The sequence below is a fragment of the Muntiacus reevesi genome, chromosome 18 (assembly GCF_963930625.1).
Source record: "Muntiacus reevesi chromosome 18, mMunRee1.1, whole genome shotgun sequence".
Taxonomy (NCBI): domain Eukaryota; kingdom Metazoa; phylum Chordata; class Mammalia; order Artiodactyla; family Cervidae; genus Muntiacus; species Muntiacus reevesi.
The window spans coordinates 44,357,203-44,375,594 of NC_089266.1; the positions used below are offsets into that span (position 1 = coordinate 44,357,203).

General features: G+C 42.1%; 1 protein-coding gene across 1 annotated transcript in view; it reads right to left on the reverse strand.

The window, feature by feature from the left end:
• MYO1D (myosin ID) overlaps positions 1 to 18,392 on the reverse strand; it is a 354,409-nt gene that overhangs the window by 215,912 nt on the left and 120,105 nt on the right. Inside the window, exons 8-12 of the mRNA XM_065909407.1 lie at positions 16,512 to 16,715; positions 14,383 to 14,528; positions 14,183 to 14,297; positions 8,407 to 8,577; positions 4,070 to 4,140 (exon numbers count right to left, since the gene is read on the reverse strand). Of these exons, the coding sequence (XP_065765479.1) occupies positions 4,070 to 4,140; positions 8,407 to 8,577; positions 14,183 to 14,297; positions 14,383 to 14,528; positions 16,512 to 16,715 (707 nt within the window). The remainder of the gene's footprint in view (positions 1 to 4,069; positions 4,141 to 8,406; positions 8,578 to 14,182; positions 14,298 to 14,382; positions 14,529 to 16,511; positions 16,716 to 18,392) is intronic.

Below are 18,392 nucleotides of genomic sequence, written 5' to 3' on the forward strand. Positions count from 1 at the left end.
AAGAACTGCAAAGGATGGTAAGATTGGGGTAAGCAGAAGAGAAAGAGGAAGGCAGATTACACAGGGCAACATTAAATGAAGGCTTGGAAGCAGGCACATGCGTGGAATTGTTGGGAGGAAATGAGAAGGTCAGTATTCATGGTGTGGAGGGTGGGATGTGAGTAAGGTCTCAAAGCTAAACTTGTAGCTGGCGGCCAAGGGAGGGACAGCAGCTGCCCTGCTGCAGTCACTGGCATGGATCTAGAGGGAGTAAATTGTGGGGAGGGGATAACAGTACGGGGTGATTCTGTGTGATCAAGACAGGCTAGGAGGTTAGGGAAATAGTAACTCTAGAGGTGGCTGCTCCCTATAGCTCTCCTATCTTGCCTGACTGTATTTTCTTCCTGGACAATCACATCACTGCAGACCATCGGTCCCCAACCTTTTCGGCACCAGGGACTGGTTTTGTGGAAGACAATTTTTTCTATGGACTGGGGTGGGGGTAGGGGATGGTTTCGGGATGATTCAACTGAATTACATTCATTGTGCACTCTATTTCTATTATTATTACATCAGCTCCACTTCAGATCATCAGGCATTAAACCCCAGAGGTTGGGGACCCTTGCTGTAGACAATTCTCTGATCTCTAACTCTGATGCCTCACCAGTCTTACATTGTTCCAGCCCCTCATGTTTCATTCTGCAAGAAAGTTCCGTGCTGCCCATGGGCACAGTTTTAGGCCACCAGGTCCAAAATCATTTCCCTGCCTCTTCCAACCCTGGTCTTCTTCCTACTACCTTCAAGTCACTTTTGACTGAACCCTTAAAGTTACCTGACTCTTAATATATCATCAGACCCATACAATTCAAAGTCCTTATTTGGACCTTTTAGACTCATTGTGATTTGATCTCAATCTACTTTTCTAGGTGTTTCTACTTCTCTATGCCACCAAAAGGATACACTCCAGTCAAATGGGCTAAGGTGCTACTTCCTGGATCTTTCTAGCATCTTTCCCACTTTTTCCTAGAAAAATAATTCCTAGCACCTAACAATCAGCATCTGCCTATCTGGGTTTATCACATACAGTTAAAAGTATTTGCTTATTCTGAAAACACATGTTATTACTCATATGGAAATTATTTTCAACCATCTTTTATTGTATCAATATATATATTCAAATGTGTGCATGTATATGTGTGTGTATATACATCTACATCTACATGGGGTTTCCCAGCTCAGCTGGTAAAGAATCTGCCTTCTATGCAGGAGACCCCAGTTCGATTCCTGGGTCGGGAAGATCCTGTGGAGAAGGGATAGGCTACCCACTCCAGTATTCTTGGGTTTCCCTGGTGGCTCAGATGGAAATGAATCTGCCGGCAACACGGGAAACCTGGGTTTGATCCCTGGGTTGGGAAGATGCCCTGGAGGAGGGCATGGCAACCCACTCCAGTATTCTTGCCTGGAGAATCCCATGGACAGAGGAACTTGGCGGGCTACAGTATATATAATCACATACACACACACGCACGTGTGTATACACACACACAACCCACACATGTACGTATGCATTTTACACGGAAAGCTCTTTATGGGCAGGGACCATACTTTATAAAGTATTGGGCACACAGAAGACACCCAGTAAAAATCTAGAAAAGGGTTGAAAGGCTTAAGGAGAGAGAGAAGGGGAATCAGAGACATCAAACATTCCTCTACGGGGCTGGCTAACTCTCTGGACTGGGACTCTGAACACCTAGGTGTTGTCTCAGCTATTCGGTAAACTTGCTGTGTGATGCTGGGAAAGAGTGCTACGCACTCTGCATAAATGTCTCCATCTGTGAATCAGCGGCTGCCCTGCGTGGCCTCTGAGGCCTCTGTCCAGCTCTGCAGTTACACTGATGCGAGTCGTAAAAGAGCACCCAGTGAGTGTGGCCTGGGTGGTCAGAGGCGGGTGTCTGTGTATCACTGGATCTTCCCTCTTCAGGATTCTGGGATCTGGAATCAGCACCAGAAAAAGTGGAAAATGGTGCCATCCCGGCGCGAACGGCTAGTTTGACAGATGGGGGTGATAATTTTGAGCTGTATTATTTTATGATTCTAGAGTTTTAATTTAAATCAGGAACAGCTATTAAAGTTTCTTCAAATGCCTCTTTGGCATTTATAGAGATGATCATTTCCATTTTTTGTTGTTTAATCTCTGCCTGTAATGGGTTATGTGAATAGAATTCCCAGCATCAAAAATAAGGAGAAAGGAAAAGAGGGGACTTTAAACAAAAACCAGACAATAAGCAGGGTGGGAGGACAAAGCATGCTAAGCGTAGCAGACTGAAAAACGCCTCCCGTGAAAGACGCGCTGAGCTTTGCTTAGCCACTCAGCCGTGTCTGACTGTTTGTGACCCCATGGACTGTAGCCCGCCAGGGTCCTCTGTCCACGGGGATTCTCCAGGCAAGAATTCTGGAGTGGGCTGCCATGCCCTCCTCCAGGGGAACCTTCCCAATCCAGGGATCGAACCCAGGTCGCCTGCATTGTAGACAGATTCTTTACCGTCTGAGCCACCAGAGAAGCCTTGTCAAATTCCCTGGAAACTGTGAATATTACCTTGTATGGTAAAAGATGTGATGACACTGAGGATCCTGGGAGAAGAAATTCATCTCGTGTTATTCAGGGGGGCCTTAAAGGCATTCACAAGTGTAGTTTTAAAACAGCAACAGAGGGAGATTAAATACAGACACCCCAAAGAGGAGGTGGCCATGTGACCACGGAGGCAGAGACTGGAGTAATAACAGCCACAAGCCAAGGAAAGCAGGCAGCCCCCAGGTGATGAAGAAAACAAGAAACAATATTCCTCTAAAGCATCCGGAGTGTGGCCCTGCCAGCACCTAGATTTCAAACTTGTGGCCTCCAGAACGGGGCATCCCTGACGGCTCAGATGCTAAAGAATCTGCCTGCAATGCAGGAGACCTGGGTTTGATCCCTGGGTCAGGAAGAACTGTGAAAGAATACATTTCTGTTGTTTTAAGCCACCAATTTGTGGTCATTTGTTATAGAAACCCCAGGAAATTAAAAGACTAAAGAAGTTATATGTTTTTAGTTTTATTTTCTTACCAATTTCTATTTTTATCACACTGGAGCTAGAAAATGTAGCTTGTGAGAATTTTACTTTTTTGAACAAAATGTGAAAAATCATATGGGAAAACTGGTTTTTGCTCATATAGTTACCCAGGTACCAGTAGTTCTTCATGTATAGTGATGACTCTCACTTCTGGGTCTGCATGCCTGCTGTCTCTCTGCTTGGAATGCCCTCTCAACTCATTCTCTTCTTAATTCTGTCTTCTGACTAAGCCTCTTTTACTTTCTAGGCTCATCTGGAATATCACTTCCTTCAAGGCTTGACTATACTCCTCACTCCGGGTTAATTATTCCTCCTCAGCGTTCCCACAAGGCTTCCCTGGTGGCTCAGTGGTAAAGAACCCACCTGCCAATGCAGGAGATGTGGGTTCAATCCCTGGGTCAGGAAGATCTCCTGGAGAAGGAAATGACAACCCACTCCTGTATTCTTGCCTGGGAAATCCCATGGACAGAGAAGGCTGGCGGGCTACAGTCCATGGGGTGGCAAAGGATTGGACATGACTCAGCAACTACACAACAACAAACAACAGTGTCCCCATAATGCCTTGTATGTCTCCAGTTTATCCTTTTTTGCTCTTCATTATCATGACTTATCATGTATCTGCCTGTGTCCTCCACTAAGCTGTTAGCTTCTTCAGGGCATAGGCCATGTTTCTCATCCTTCTATCCCAAATCCTAACATACCTCCATGGTTTATTTAACCATCAGCTGATGTTGACCGAATGTCAACTATGCCAGAAAAGTGTATGGCCACACATGATGTGTCTTTAACAAATGTTTGAAAAGCAAGGAATGAATGAAGCTATGCCGATGTTTTAAGTGAAGAAATTAAAATATATTGGCATCAGAAATGGCTGGAAAATGCAAACGAATAGGAAAACAATTTCTTTTGCCCTTGACTGTATCTTCTGCAGTGAGACTGCATGCAAACCTCCACGTCGGGCACTGGAGTGAGATACTTACACCACGTCCCCTGCATAATGTCGAATTCGAAAATCTCGATCGAACTCTAGGATCTTGTCTGAGGCGCAGAGCTAAGGAATCAAGAAGGAAGGAGATGATCTTGAAAACAGACATTTTCACTTTCCTAAAAATATATTCCAACTTAATAGGAGAGGATAATCATGTCACAAATCATGATATCATTATGAATGAAGTCCCAGTGTGTGAGGCTTTATTTAATTTGGCAAATGTGGTAAAGATTGAGAACTTTTCCCCCCGAAGTACACAGAGCCAAACTGCATTTCCTGGCCACCTTGGTGACTGGGAATGGCCGGGTAACCAAGCTCTGGACAATGGAAGGTGAGTGTGAGGGGATAAGGTTCTTCAGGGTCAAAGCTGGTAAGAAGTGGGTGATTCTCCTCTGTACTTTCTCCTCACCTCCCACTAGTTGGATGCAGAGAAGGATAGTCCTGAGGGGATGGAAGAGCCTGAAGATGGGAGAAGCCTGGGACCCTGGGAGAGAAACAGACTTCTGCTGTCTATGACACTTAAATCTTGGCTGTTAACACAACCCAGCCAACCTTGACTGATAGAGCCTCTCTCTCCTCCATGTCCCACTTAAAGAAGACCATTTTGAGGATTTGCCATCTTCTAAGCATGGATATCTCATTCAATACTCACAACTGATATTTAAATTAAGGATTATGGATTCTCTTTTACATACATGAAAACTAAGCCTCAAACGGGTTAGGTAACTGATCCAAGGTCCTGCAGCTGATAAGCGATAGCTCTGGGAAGAATTCCTGGAACCAAATGCCATGTCCGTACTCTGCTATGTGTATATCAACCTGGCTCACCTGTCTTCTGCTAAGCTGGGACTCCAGGTCTACCACTTCACAGAAGATCAACCTTCTGCAGCTGTTTCTCACTGAAGAGTACCTCTCTGAGAAGGCAGTTTTATATAGCCCTGGATCTCTATAAGTTTCTGCAATTTCCCTATTATAGAAGAACCGAGATTCTTTGACCACCCTCTAAAGGATCACTTGATATCCGTTAGGTTCAAAAGCGGACGTTTAAGAATCCATAACTATTGGGACTTCCCTTTCGGTCCAGTGGTTAAAACTTCACTTTCCGATGCAGGAGATGTGGGTTTGATCTCTGCTTGGGGAGCTAAGATTCCACAATGCCTCACAGCCAAAGAAACAAAACATAAAACAGAAGCAATATAAAGACTTTAAAAATGGTCAACATTAAAAAAATTTAAAAAAAAATCCATACACATTGAGTATGGTTATGTACAAACATCACTTGGCTTGTCATGTTAGATAACAAACAATCCCAACCAGGATGGTGGGTTCTCTGTGGATGTAGACGGTTAAGGGAATAATTAGTCTATTAATTCAACAAATTAATAATTACAGGAAGTTAGAATCAGACTTCTGAGGTTGCAGTCTTGTCTCTACTATCTATATGCTCTCTTTCCTTCAGTAATCACTTACTGCAGAGTTGTTCTAGAGGTTAAGCCAACTATGGAGAACAAAGCATCTAACATTCAGAGGGGTCTCTGAAATATTTAATTCCTCTCTCCTTCCCTCTCTTATCAACCACTTTTACAAAACTGTTCTACTTATAAAACTCCCAAAGGAAAAGGACTCAAGAGACATCTATACTAATTGAATATCCTTACATTTCCATACTGCAAAATCTTAACTGATCTAAACATAGAACTTTTAGATTTTTCTTTACTTTTTTAAAAAAATAATAAAACCTATTTATCATTCAACTTTACATGTTAACAATACTTTTAACAGTAATTTTATAGTTTATTGGATCATGTGTCTGCCTCTGCATGATAACTTTAATGCATGACAAACAATTTAGCCCCTAAATAAACACAAGCCAGAAACCTCTTCTTCAACCTGCCAATAAAAGTAATTAATCATTAGTAACCAATAATGAATGAAAATACCTGCTGTGACATACAGGATAAGAGCATTTATTTAACGGAAAGGCTCACAGTGATGAAAATAACCTGACAGCTTGGTTATTTCATTTCTTTCCTTCATTAGGCAAAAATCCCAGAAAAGAACAGACAAAAAATTTTCATCTCAAGATTTGTCTGAGAGATGCTGCTGCTGAGGGAGAAAGAAGCCACCTGGCCTGAGAGTTGGGAGAACCTGGGCTCCCACATTAAAGGGAAGAAAAGAACATTTCCATCTTCACGGATAAATTATTATTTAGCCAATCAAGTCAGCAGTTACTGCTTAAAAGTACTGCATGAATAGCTTCGATTTGAAATATCTGGCTGATACATTCAGGTACATAAATGGCCAAGGTGAAACATAACAAAATGCAGTGATTTCTCATGTGAGAATCATAGTTGTTTATCTAATCATATGGAGAGTTGCCTGTTTTATAGTTCAGAATTCAATATTTCCTAAAATTTATTTGGTATGATTGTGACCAATCCAATTCGATTTGATACACAAGGATTGTCTATCATCTGGTAGACATAATACGAGGCGAATCTCCAAAATCTGAATTATGATTATAAAGGACATTTTTACCCAACCCCTCAGAGATGGGACATTTGCCCCTGTCATTGTGCCATTTTTGAAAGCATCACTCTAAATTATTCATGTGGCTTCTAACTTTGCTTACTGTTCTGTCCCCAGCCGTCATGATTGTATCCGGAAAACGAGAGGCACTTATTCAGTATTTGTGTTATAAACAGGAAATGACTGGAGGAATAACTCTAGCTGGAACTCTAATGTCAAAGATCAGACTATAGGGACTTTCCTGGTGGTCCAGAGGTTAAGACTCCGTGCTTCCAATGCAGGGGGTGCAGGTTCAATACCTGGTCGGGAAACTAGATTCCACATGCCACGCAGTGTGACCGAATGTAAAAATTAAAACAAAGATAAGATCATAGTATCTGAAAGCCAACTTAGAGCAGGCTACAAGTTAGTCTTCAATAATAGACCAAGGAGAATGTTTTAGAAATAAACTGATCTAAAATAAATATCAGCCAGTAATCTATTTCTTGATGATTTGTGCTTTCTCTAGTTAACTGTGGAATCTTACTGTTCTGATTACATAATGTCAAAAGGGACAAAGTTAGAATATAGATTTATTCATACTAAAAAATGGCAGTGCGTCACAGATTTACATGGAATTATGGAGGAGCAGAAGCGTTTGCCCCTTTCTTCACAGAAGTGAAGAAGAAGGCCTGTTTTTCCTTCAGCTTATGGTTGCTAGACAAGCCTGTATTTATAGGGAACATCTAGGGATGGTGGTGTGTCTCTCCTAGGACAAATATCATGGCAAACATACTATACGCAAGGCACAGCACAAAGGTCTGATCACCACAACTGCCACCAGTTATCATAGAAACATGATCGGTTTGTAACATTTTTAGAATGTGAAAAATAGGGAGCTAAAAAGGACACCCATTTATTTAAGGAATGAGTTTCCTTGTAACATGCGAATTTCAGATAGAATTTCTCATTTTTAAGAAAGTCACATAGTCTGAAGAACTAGAGCGGAGCACACATACTATATTTTTATAACCGAGGATTACAGTAAAAAGTCAAGGACAAAAGCTATTTTCAGTGCCATAATTATCGGATGCAGGAGCAAAATTCTAGCACATGAACAAGGTCTCTGTACCTATTGGTTATAAATGACATCATGCTTTCTAAAGAATTGTGTTCATTTTTCCTTTCTAGCAAATTGAGTAGTCTAGAGCGCCCTCTCCTGGACATTATGATTTTTATCAATCGCATCATCCCATAAAGAAGGCTGAGCACCAAAGAATTAATGCTTTTGAACTGTGGTGCTGAAGAAGACTCTTGAGAGTCCTTTGGACAACAAGGGGATGAAATCAGTTGATCCTAAAGGAAATCAACCCTGAATATTCATTGAAAGAACTGATGCTGAAGCTCCAATACTTTGGCCACCTGATGCCATGGGCTGACTCATTAGAAAAGACCCTGATGCTGGGAAAGACTGAAAGCAGGAGAAGAGGATGACAGAAGATGATATGGTTGGATGGCATCACTGACTCGATGGACATGAGTTTGAGCAGGCTCTGGGATATGGTGAAGGAGAGGGAAGCCTGGCGTGCTGCAGTCCATTGGGTAGTAAAGACTTGGACTTCACTAAACAACAACAACATCATCATCTCAATAAACCAGAGAGGCAGAACTTATCCACAGCAATAAATCATTTCAGGGATGTTTGGCCTTTCATGCTCATGTGGACATTCTTGTACCCCAACATAAAAATTCATTTGATTCTGTCAAACAATGAGGAAAATCGTATGGATCCCAATGAGAGGACGTCATTATACACGGTACCTTGCGGCTGGAAAAATGACCGTGTTTGCCCAGTTTACTGTTAAGTGCTTCTAGGAACATCTCATCAGTGACTTTGCCGACGTTCATGCAGGCGTCATCGAGGATGGCAATGATCCCCTTGTGCTGCTGCTCCACCAGGTCCACGATGATCTGATTGTTGAAGTAATCGATCTGGAGGACACAGCAAAGAGCCAGTTACAAACGGAATGGTGACCAGGTGCAACACCAGTGTCTCCACACGTATCAGGAGTTCAAGTCACTTTGATGTCAGATATGTAAATCACATATCATGAGGCTTCCCTGGTGGCTCAGATGGTAAAGAATCTGCCTGCAATGCAGGAGACCTGGGTTCAGTCCCTGGGTTGGGAAGATACCCTGGAGAAGGGAAAGGCTACCCACTCCAGTGCTCCTGCCTGGAGAATCCCCTGGACAGAGGAGCCTGGCGGGCTGCAGTCCATGGGGTCACAAAGAGTGGGACATGACTGAGTGACTAACACTTTCGATGCTAAAATGAGTACACGTTCTAACAGAGGTTTTTTAACAGATGTATTTATTGACTTTGTACCATAAAACATTTTGTCTTGGGAGTTCCCTGGTGGTTTAGTGGTTAGGATTTGGCACTTCTCACTGCCGTGGCCCTGGTGCAATTCCTGGTCAGGGAACCAAGATCCCACGGGCTGCACAGCTTGGTCAAGATTTTTTAAAAACTGCCTTAAATGAACACAGCAAGTCCCCTACAAACAAACGAGTTTCATTCTCAGAGTGTGACTGTAAGACCAATAAAGTTAACCGAGGTACCCAGCTAACACAATCGGCTATCTAGTACTGTACTATAATAGGTTTATAATATTCACATAAATAATACACACATAAAAAATGAACAAACACAAAAAATAAACATTTTGCATCTTATAGTACAGTACCTTGAAAGGAGAGTAGTACAATAGCTGGCACACAGGGGCTGATATGAACGTTTGCATTTTTAAAAGTTTGCAACCTGAAGGTTTGTATGTAGGGGACTTACTGTACAGCTCAAGGTGAAAAGCATAAAGTAGATAATGTTTCTTCCTTCACTAAGTCTTATTTTAATCCTGTCTTCATACCCGGCACCTAGCCTTACTCTCCATACGCTCAATCCCTTCATCTCTTGGCTGTTGATCTCAAGACCCATATTCCACCGTGCTGTGCTGAGCCACTCAGTCGAGTCCCAATTCTTTGTGACCCCATGGACTGTGGTCCACCAGGCTCCTCTGTCCCTGGAGATTCTCCAGGCTAGAATACTGGAGTGGGTTGCCATGGCCTCCTCCAGGGCATTTTCCCAAGCCAGGGATCAAACCCAGGTCTCCCGCATTGCAGGCGGATTCTTTACCATCTGAGCCACCAGGGAAGCCCCCCCCCATTCCACTAGGTGCCCACACAAAACCTGGAAGTATTACTTTATACCTAACTTGATGAAGTTAAGGTGTTACACAGAACTTGCATTTTTAGTTACATGACCCTGGCTGACCAAAATGTCAGAGTGTCTCCTCCAGTTTCCCAAAAGTTAAAAAGCATATATGGATCTAACAGAGTTTTTCAGGGTACAATATAAAAAATTTAATTATCAAATATAAGGATCCATAAAGGGTAAGAATACACTGTTCATTTGCTTCCACAAGCTGAAAAGAAGTTATAAACAACTTCTGAATCTTTCTCTACTTCAAGACATACAAGGTATGTATCATAATCCTCTTCTACACCTGTTTCTTCTGATGAAATTGTGAAAGTGCTAGTCACTCAGTTGTGTCCAACTCTTTGCAACCCCATAGACTGTAGCCCACCAGGCTCTTCTGTCCATGGAGTTTTCCAGGCAAGAATACTGGAGTGGGTTGCCATTTCCTCCTCCAGAGGCTCTTCCTATCCCAGGAATCGAACCCAGGCCTGCACTGCAGGCAGATTCTTTATCGGCTGAGCCACCAGGGAAGCCCGTTTATTCTGATAGCCTGCACCATATACATCACCACACTCAGAGAGAGAGCACGCATGGGCCTGACTCAGGCAAGCTGTACATCACGTGAAGATGGGCAGTCTATACACTTTAATCTTGTGTGTTGATGTGTCCCAGATCACTCAGGAGGTACCTGATCTGAGAGTTGTCTCCATTACCCTCTCTAAAATGGACACACACACAATAGATGATTACTATGTCTCATGGATCCCTGTTCAATGGTATTTAAAAATCCCAGGGCTCATGCCAGCTGTGGTTTTCAGCTCCACCTCTAGTTTTCCAAGCCCTCCTCTGTATTCCATGAACTCAAAGTCTGCAAACTGGGTGGCTTTTACTTTTTTTATATTTTTCTGGTTTGTCTAAATCAGTGATACTCGATGGAGTGTGACTTCCCCCGGAACCCCTAGGGCATCTGGCAATGTCTGGAGACGTTTTGACGGTCATGACTAGTGGAATGCGACTGGCATCCAGGAGGAGGAGGCCAGGATACTGCTAAACGTCCTACGATGCACAGGACAGGCTTGGTACAAAATGTTAGTACAGAGACAGATCAGCCCTGGTCTAAGTGTTTACTTTTCTTGTGGGTTACATTTCTCTCCAGGGAAGAAAGTTATTTGAATCTTTGGAAAAGATATCCTTAAAATGTTCAAAAAGTAGGAACTCTATATTCATCCACATAGCTGAAATCTTAGACTTTGCAACTGTGGAATTAAAAACTAAGTCTTTTGTCCTAAGGACAAAAGAATTAAGTTTCCCAAATTCCAGCTGGCTATCTACAAGTAATTAGTCTTTGCTGAAGAGTCCAGTAGCTTGTGGGTCACAATTTAACGCTGCTTTAAGCATTGGCTAAAACTGTGGTTTTCCAATCAGGTTCTTCCAGCAACCTGGCATTCCCAAGAGTTTCTTAGGGGATGCAGGAGACAAAGAGATGGGATGGAGTTTTTACTTTTTATTTACTTTAAATATTTTTTCCTGCAGCATAGTTGATTTACAATGCTGTGTTACTTTCTGCTGTACCGAGACTGCGTCAGTTGGATGTGTGCCCGTCATTCAGTTGGGTGTGACTCTCTGCAACCCCATGGACTGTAGCCCGCTATGCTCCTCAGTCCATGGAATTCTCCAGGCAAGAATAAACACTGGAGTGGGTTGCCATGACCTTCTCCAGGGGATCTTCCCAACCTAGGGATTGAACTTGCGTCTCTTATGTCTCCTGCACTGGCAGGCGGGTTCTTTATCACTGGTACCACCTGGGAAGCCAAAGTAAATATGTTACATATGTTCACTCATTTTTAGATTCTTTTCCCATATAGATCATTACAGGGTACTGAAGAGAGTTCCCTGTGCCACACAGTAGGTCCTTATTATTTATCTGTTTTATATACAGTAGTGTGTCTGCGGTGCTAGAGAAGATTCTTGAAAGTCCCTTGGACTGCAAGGAGATCAAACCAGTCAATCCTAAAGGAAATCCACCCTGAATATTCACTGGAAGGACTGATGCTAAAGCTCCAGCACTTTGGCCACTTGATGTGAAGAGCCAACTTCTTAGAAAAGACAATGATGCTGGGAAAGATTGAGGGCAGGGGGAGAAGGCGACAACAAAGAATGAAATGGCTGGATGGTATCACCAAGTCAATTGACATGAGTTTGAGAAGACGCCAGGAGATAGTGAAGGACAGGGAAGCCTGGCGTGCTGCAGTGCAAAGAGTCGGACACGATTTATTGACTGAACGACAACAAATGTGTCTATGTCAGTAAGTTGGGGGTTTTTAAAGGAAATACTTGCCCAGAATAGGGATTCTAATTTGGGCATTCGGCCTGTCCTCAGTAACTGTTACCCTCGAGAGAGTCTTCTGCTTCCTCTAGGACATATTTCTCTTGGTTTATTTCACTAAGAATTGTTTTAAAGGGCTTTTTTTCTCCCTTTTCATATGTTTGGAATATTCTCCTGCCACTGTTGACTTTTCCCTGTATCAACTATGCCTGTGGAATTTGATGTTCTGATTGTTAAAGGATATTTTTGACCAGTATCTATGAACTACATCTGAATAACAAGTTTTATGATTAAATTTGTTATAAAAACCTAAACACCAGTTATAATTGTGTATTATGAGAAACAGATTCATTCTATGAAAGTTACATATTAACTTAATTAAATTACATGTTAAATATGTGATGAGAATTCACTCTTTAAATCAAAACTATAGGCAATCCTATTAGAAAGTAATAATACACCCTTGGTTTATTTATAAATAGGTAATATTTATACTAATATATTTGAACAAAATTTTTTATGGTATTCTAATATATAACACAATGGAAGGCAAAGAAGCAATTTAAAGCAGGAAACTATATATCATATATATGTATGTTTCCAGTATCTACTTTTCCTGAATCAGAGGAGATAGAAAGTAAGAAGGTGGCAAGGAATATAAAAGTAATTTAAATACAGCATTTCAAACAGGTTTTTACTGCTTACATTGAGTATCAGAAAACAAATATGGACTTCATTGTCTATACTGGGCAAAAGGATAAACACAGAAATAAAAGGAAACTCAGAAGTTTTTGAATTTTTTAAATCTGTTCTCAAAATTGTTTAATAATAAAAATTGCAAAGAAAATTACAAAGTCCCATTTCGATCATGAGCAGGAAGTCTAACGGTCATGGTTTTAGCTGTGATCTGTGGGATTGTACCCTGCATCAATCAAACTGTCTGCCTACATCTTATCGCACTAGTGACAAAGACAAAGTTCCCAGAGAACCCTGAGAGGAGAGCGGGAAACTGACATGTGACACAGCGGAGACTAAACGGAAATCAAAGTTATCACAGCTGTTTTCATGCACTGGTTTCAGGGAATACGAACTTCATTAACCAAAGACAACAAAGTGACACTGAGTTTACTAAGCAGAGGAAGAAAAAAGAGGAATAAGAGCAAAAAAAAAGAAGGAAGGAAGGAGAAGAAACTCTACTAGGAAGCCAAGTTCTGTCCATTGAAGGCAAAAGCTGCTGCTATGAATAACTAACAAAGGATGCTAAAGTCAAACAGACAGATGTGAACCAAAAAGCCATGTGCTCTTATGGGACAGCATAGACAACTGGTTCAATATCCTATGATAAACCATAATGGGAAAGGATATTTTAAAAAGTGTACACATATATGTATGACTCAATCACTTTGCTCTATAGCAGAAATTAACACAGCACTGTAAATCAACTATACTTCAGTGTAAAATATTTCTTTTCTTTTCCTTTATATCTATATAAGATAATGAATATTCACGAAACTCACTGTGCTAATCATTTCATGATGTGCATTAAGTCAAATTGCTCTACTGTACAATTCAAACTTACTCAGTGCATGCGAACATGCTCAGTAGCTAAGTCATGTCTGATTCTTTGTGACCCCATGGACTGTAGCCCACCAGGCTCCTCTGGCCCTGAAATTTTCCAGGCAAGAATACTGGAGTGGGTTGACATTTTCTCCTCCAAAACTTATACAGTGCTCTATGTCAATTATACCTCAATAAAATTAGAAAGAAAAAACAAAACAGAAAAAAACCTACAGGGTATCAGCCATCAGGTGAATATAAGTTTACTGATTTTAACTCAGCCTTTTCTGGGTCCCAAACAGAGAGTTGATCAAATTAGAGAAACCCCACCTGTCAACCCTGAAAATGAATTGTATGTACATACCCCAAAAGGAAAGCTAAGGGTGCTGTGTTTCAAGCACCCAAGGAGATCAGCCGACCCCTAAGATGCTAGATGTTGGCTTTATCATGAATCCACTCACGTGCTTCCAGGGGATTCCTTCCCGCTGGTACTCCTCCTGTTCTTGCTTCAGGACCAGCTGAATAAACAGCTGCTGGAGCTTCTCGTTGCAGTAATTGATGCAGAATTGCTCAAAGCTGCAAGAAAAAGAATCAGCCTCAAACAAATTTAAAAAACAACAACAACAAAACAATACAGTTTTTAGTATCTGCTCCAGTTTACCTGTTGTTGTCGAAGATTTCAAAGCCATAGATATCCAAGACACCAATAACAGTGTTCTTCCCATGGATGGTGGTGTCTGAGTGCTTGACCTCAATAATATCATTGATGCGGGAAACAATCCAACAGAAAAGGCGCTCGTATATGGCCTGTGATGAAAATGACCATGTAAATTCTTGCATGTTGGAAATGAGTTCTCTGTTTGGATTTTTTTAAAAATTTTATTCATTCATTTATTTTGACTGTTCTGGCTCTTTGCTGCTGTGTGGGCTCTTCTCCAGTTGCAAGGAATAGGGGCTAGTCTTTGCTGAGACGTGTGGGCTTCTCATTGCAGAGCCCCCCGGCCCCACCCCACCTCACTGTGGCACAAGGGCCCTAGGGCGCATGGGTTTCAATAGCTGCAGCAGGTGAGCTCAACAGTTGCAGCTTCCAGGCTCTAGAAAACAGGCTCTATAGTTGTGGCACACTAGCCCAGCTGCTCCACGGCATTTGGGATCCTCCCAGACCAGGGATTGAACCCATGTCTCCTGCAATGCCAGGTGGAGTCTTATCCACTGAGCCACTAGCGAAGCCCCGGATTTGTGATGTTTTAAATTTCTATTGACCTTCTCCTTACCATTTAGCATAGCTGTTAACCCTTTAAGCTGAAAAATGAGAAATGAAGACCATTTTCTAAAAAACTACATGACGTTCGCATGACGTTTGGATCTTGGTTATTATTGGTCACCATGTGAGCTATATTTCAACAAAATTCCTTAGGTGTGTTTCTGTGACCTGGTAATACCAATAAGTTGCTTACTAACTTGTATAAGTCACTTTGATGTTTTATTTTAATCTTATCAACTATAAAAAGCAGAAAACCAACAAGTTCTATATTCTATGGATTCTAAATACATAAACATTGATTTACAATGCTAAATAAAGATCTAAACCAAAAGGACAGCATTTCAAATTCCTTGAGGATCAAATACACATTTGATGCCCAAGGGCACACACACCAATATGGAAGGACAAAGGCACCACACACTCGCACACATTCACATCCTGATACAAACGTGTCCTGCAACGTCACGTCTACAGAAAGTCTTTCCTTAACATGTCCCTCCAGATTCCCACTCTCTTCACCTATACACGTCCATACGCACGACCTCCATTCTTCACCTCCTCTTCCAGCCACTCCGGTCTTCATTTTCTCTCATGAGTCCACTGAAACGGCTCACCAAGGACCCCAAGCACGTCTCTGTGGACACTTTCTCATACCTCTGTGTGGACATCTTACCTGGATACTCAGCAACACTCAACCCAGTTTCCCACTCTTGCCTTGAAACTTTCTGCCCTCTGATTCATGACATCACACTGTCTTAACATGCCTCTTATTTCACCGGCTGTTCCCTCTTGGTGACCTTTAGTAGGTCTTCTCTTGTTGTTGCTCAGTCACTAAGTTGTGACCAACTCTGCGACCCCATGGACTGCAGCACGCCAGGCTCCTCTGTGGTCCACTATCTCTTGAGTTTGCTCAAATTCACATGGATTGAGACAGTGGTGCTATCTAACCATCTCCTCCACCTGATCCCTAAAAGCTGGAGTTCCTCCTGGTTCCCTTCTCTTCTCTCCCTATCTCCTCTTTGCTGTGGCATTTCATATGATAATAAAGAACAGTGACATGACGTTTCCCCCCAGAAGTACCGTCTGAATGCAGGCTTTCCTCTGCGCTCCAGGTCCCGTGCCTGACTGCCTACCTGGCAGCATATCTGGGATGTCTCACGGCTGTCTCACACTTATGTCTCGTCTGGACTGCTGATCTTCCCACCTTCCCCAAACTGTTCCTTCTTGTCGTTTAGCCGCTAAGCCATGTGCAACTCTTCTACAATTCCATGGACTGTAGTCCACCAGGCTCCTCTGCCCATAGGGATTTTCCAGGCAAGAACACTAGAGTGGGTTGCCATTTCCTTCTCCACGGGATCTTCCCCACCCAGGGACTGAACCCGCGTTTCCTGCTTGGCAGGCGGATTCTTGACCGCCAAGCCACCCTACTTCTAACCACGAATAACTAGAAACAGAAACTCAGGGGTTCATTAGACATTTGGTACCAGAGCCTCACGGGGCCAACAGGACACGGGTTAACACCGCACCTTGGCGAAGGCGTCCCTTCCGTAGCTGGCTTCCTGTTCGCTGTGCTGCTTGTCGATGATGTCGCGGCCCGTGGCCACCGTCCGGTAGAGCAGGGCTTTCTCCACCATGTCCGTCTTGGTGGACAGCAATTCCGCGATGACAGATACAAGCTTGCCGTCTTCAATCAGAGTGGTGTCACCATCCACTACAAACTTTAAATTTCCCTGTATCGGAAGAGAAAGACCAAGACACACTGTTTCCAGTGAGATTCTAAAAAACCATGTCAGGGAAAGATTTGCCAGTGCAAGAGAATTCCCTTGTCTGTAGCACCGATCTTCCTAAATACATTAACATCTCAACACATAAAAATCGTGTGCTTCATCCATTTTGTCCTTCTCCAGACACTCATCTATCTTTCAATGTTCAGTGTATGGTTTTGATGGATGGAAATTTTATACTTTTATGTAGTCAAATCTGAGTCATCTGCTTCAGGGTTTCTCTTTCTTTGGTGTCATGCGTAGATCATTCCTACTCTGAAGATTTTATGAATATTTAATAGATTTTTCTATTCCTTTTACAGTTTTTTCCCTCATATTTAAGCCTTGAGTCCAGCCAGAAGGTATGTCACTATAAAGTAAGAATCTAACTTTATTTTTTCAGATGATTATTTGCTCCAAAACTATTAACTGAGTAGTCTAAGCATTTCCTCCTGATTTGAAATATAAGCTTTATTACACGCCAATTTCCACCAATTTTTTGGGTCTATTTATATTCTACTCATTCAAGAAACAATACATACATATTAGCCAGCTACTAACTAACTAACCAGCACATGAACTAATCTGTTGATTAATCTGGTGCTGAATTTATGCAGCAAGTTTTAAAGCACTGTGGCTTTTACTATCATTTTATTTATTTTTTCATTTATTTTTATTAGTTGGAGGCTAAGTACTTTACAATATTATACTGGTTTCTGTCATACATTGACATGAATCAGCCATGGATTTACATGTATTCCCCGTCCCAATCCCCCCTCCCACCTCCCTCTCTACCCGATCCCTCTGGGCCTTCCCAGCCCACCAGGCCCAAGCACTTGTCTCATGCATCCAGCCTGGGCTGGTGATCTGTTTCACTATAGATAATATACATGTTTCCATGCTGTTCTCTCGAAACATCCCACCCTCGCCTTCTCCCACAGAGTCCAAAAGTCTGTTCTGTACATCTGTATCTCTTTTTCTGTTTAGCATATAGGGTTATCGTTGCCATCTTTCTAAATTCCATATATATGCATTAGTATACTGTATTGGTCTTTATCTTTCTGGCTTACTTCACTCTGTATAATGGGCTCCAGTTTCATCCATCTCATTAGAACTGATTCAAATGAATTCTTTTTAATGGCTGAGTAATATTCCATGGTGTATATGTACCACAGCTTTCTTATGCATTCATCTGCTGATGGGCATCTAGGTTGCTTCCATGTCCTGGCTATTGTAAGCAGTGCTGCGATGAACACTGGGGTGCACGTGTATCTTTCAGATCTGATTTCCTCGGTGTGTATGCCCAGAAGTGGGATTGCTGGGTCATATGGCAGTTCTAATTCCAGTTTTTTAAGGAATCTCCACGCTGTTCTCCATAGTGGCTGTACTAGTTTGCATTCCCACCAACAGAGTAAGAGGGTTCCCTTTCCTCCACACTCTCTCCAGCATTTATTGCTTGTAGGCTTTTGGATAGCAGCCATCCTGACTGGCGTGTAATGGTACCTCATTGTGGTTTTGATTTGCATTTCTCTGATAATAAGTGATGTTGAGCATCTTTTCATGTGTTTCTTAGCCATCTGCATGTCTTCTTTGAGAAATGTCTGTTTAGATCTTTGGCCTATTTTTTGATTGGGTCATTTACTT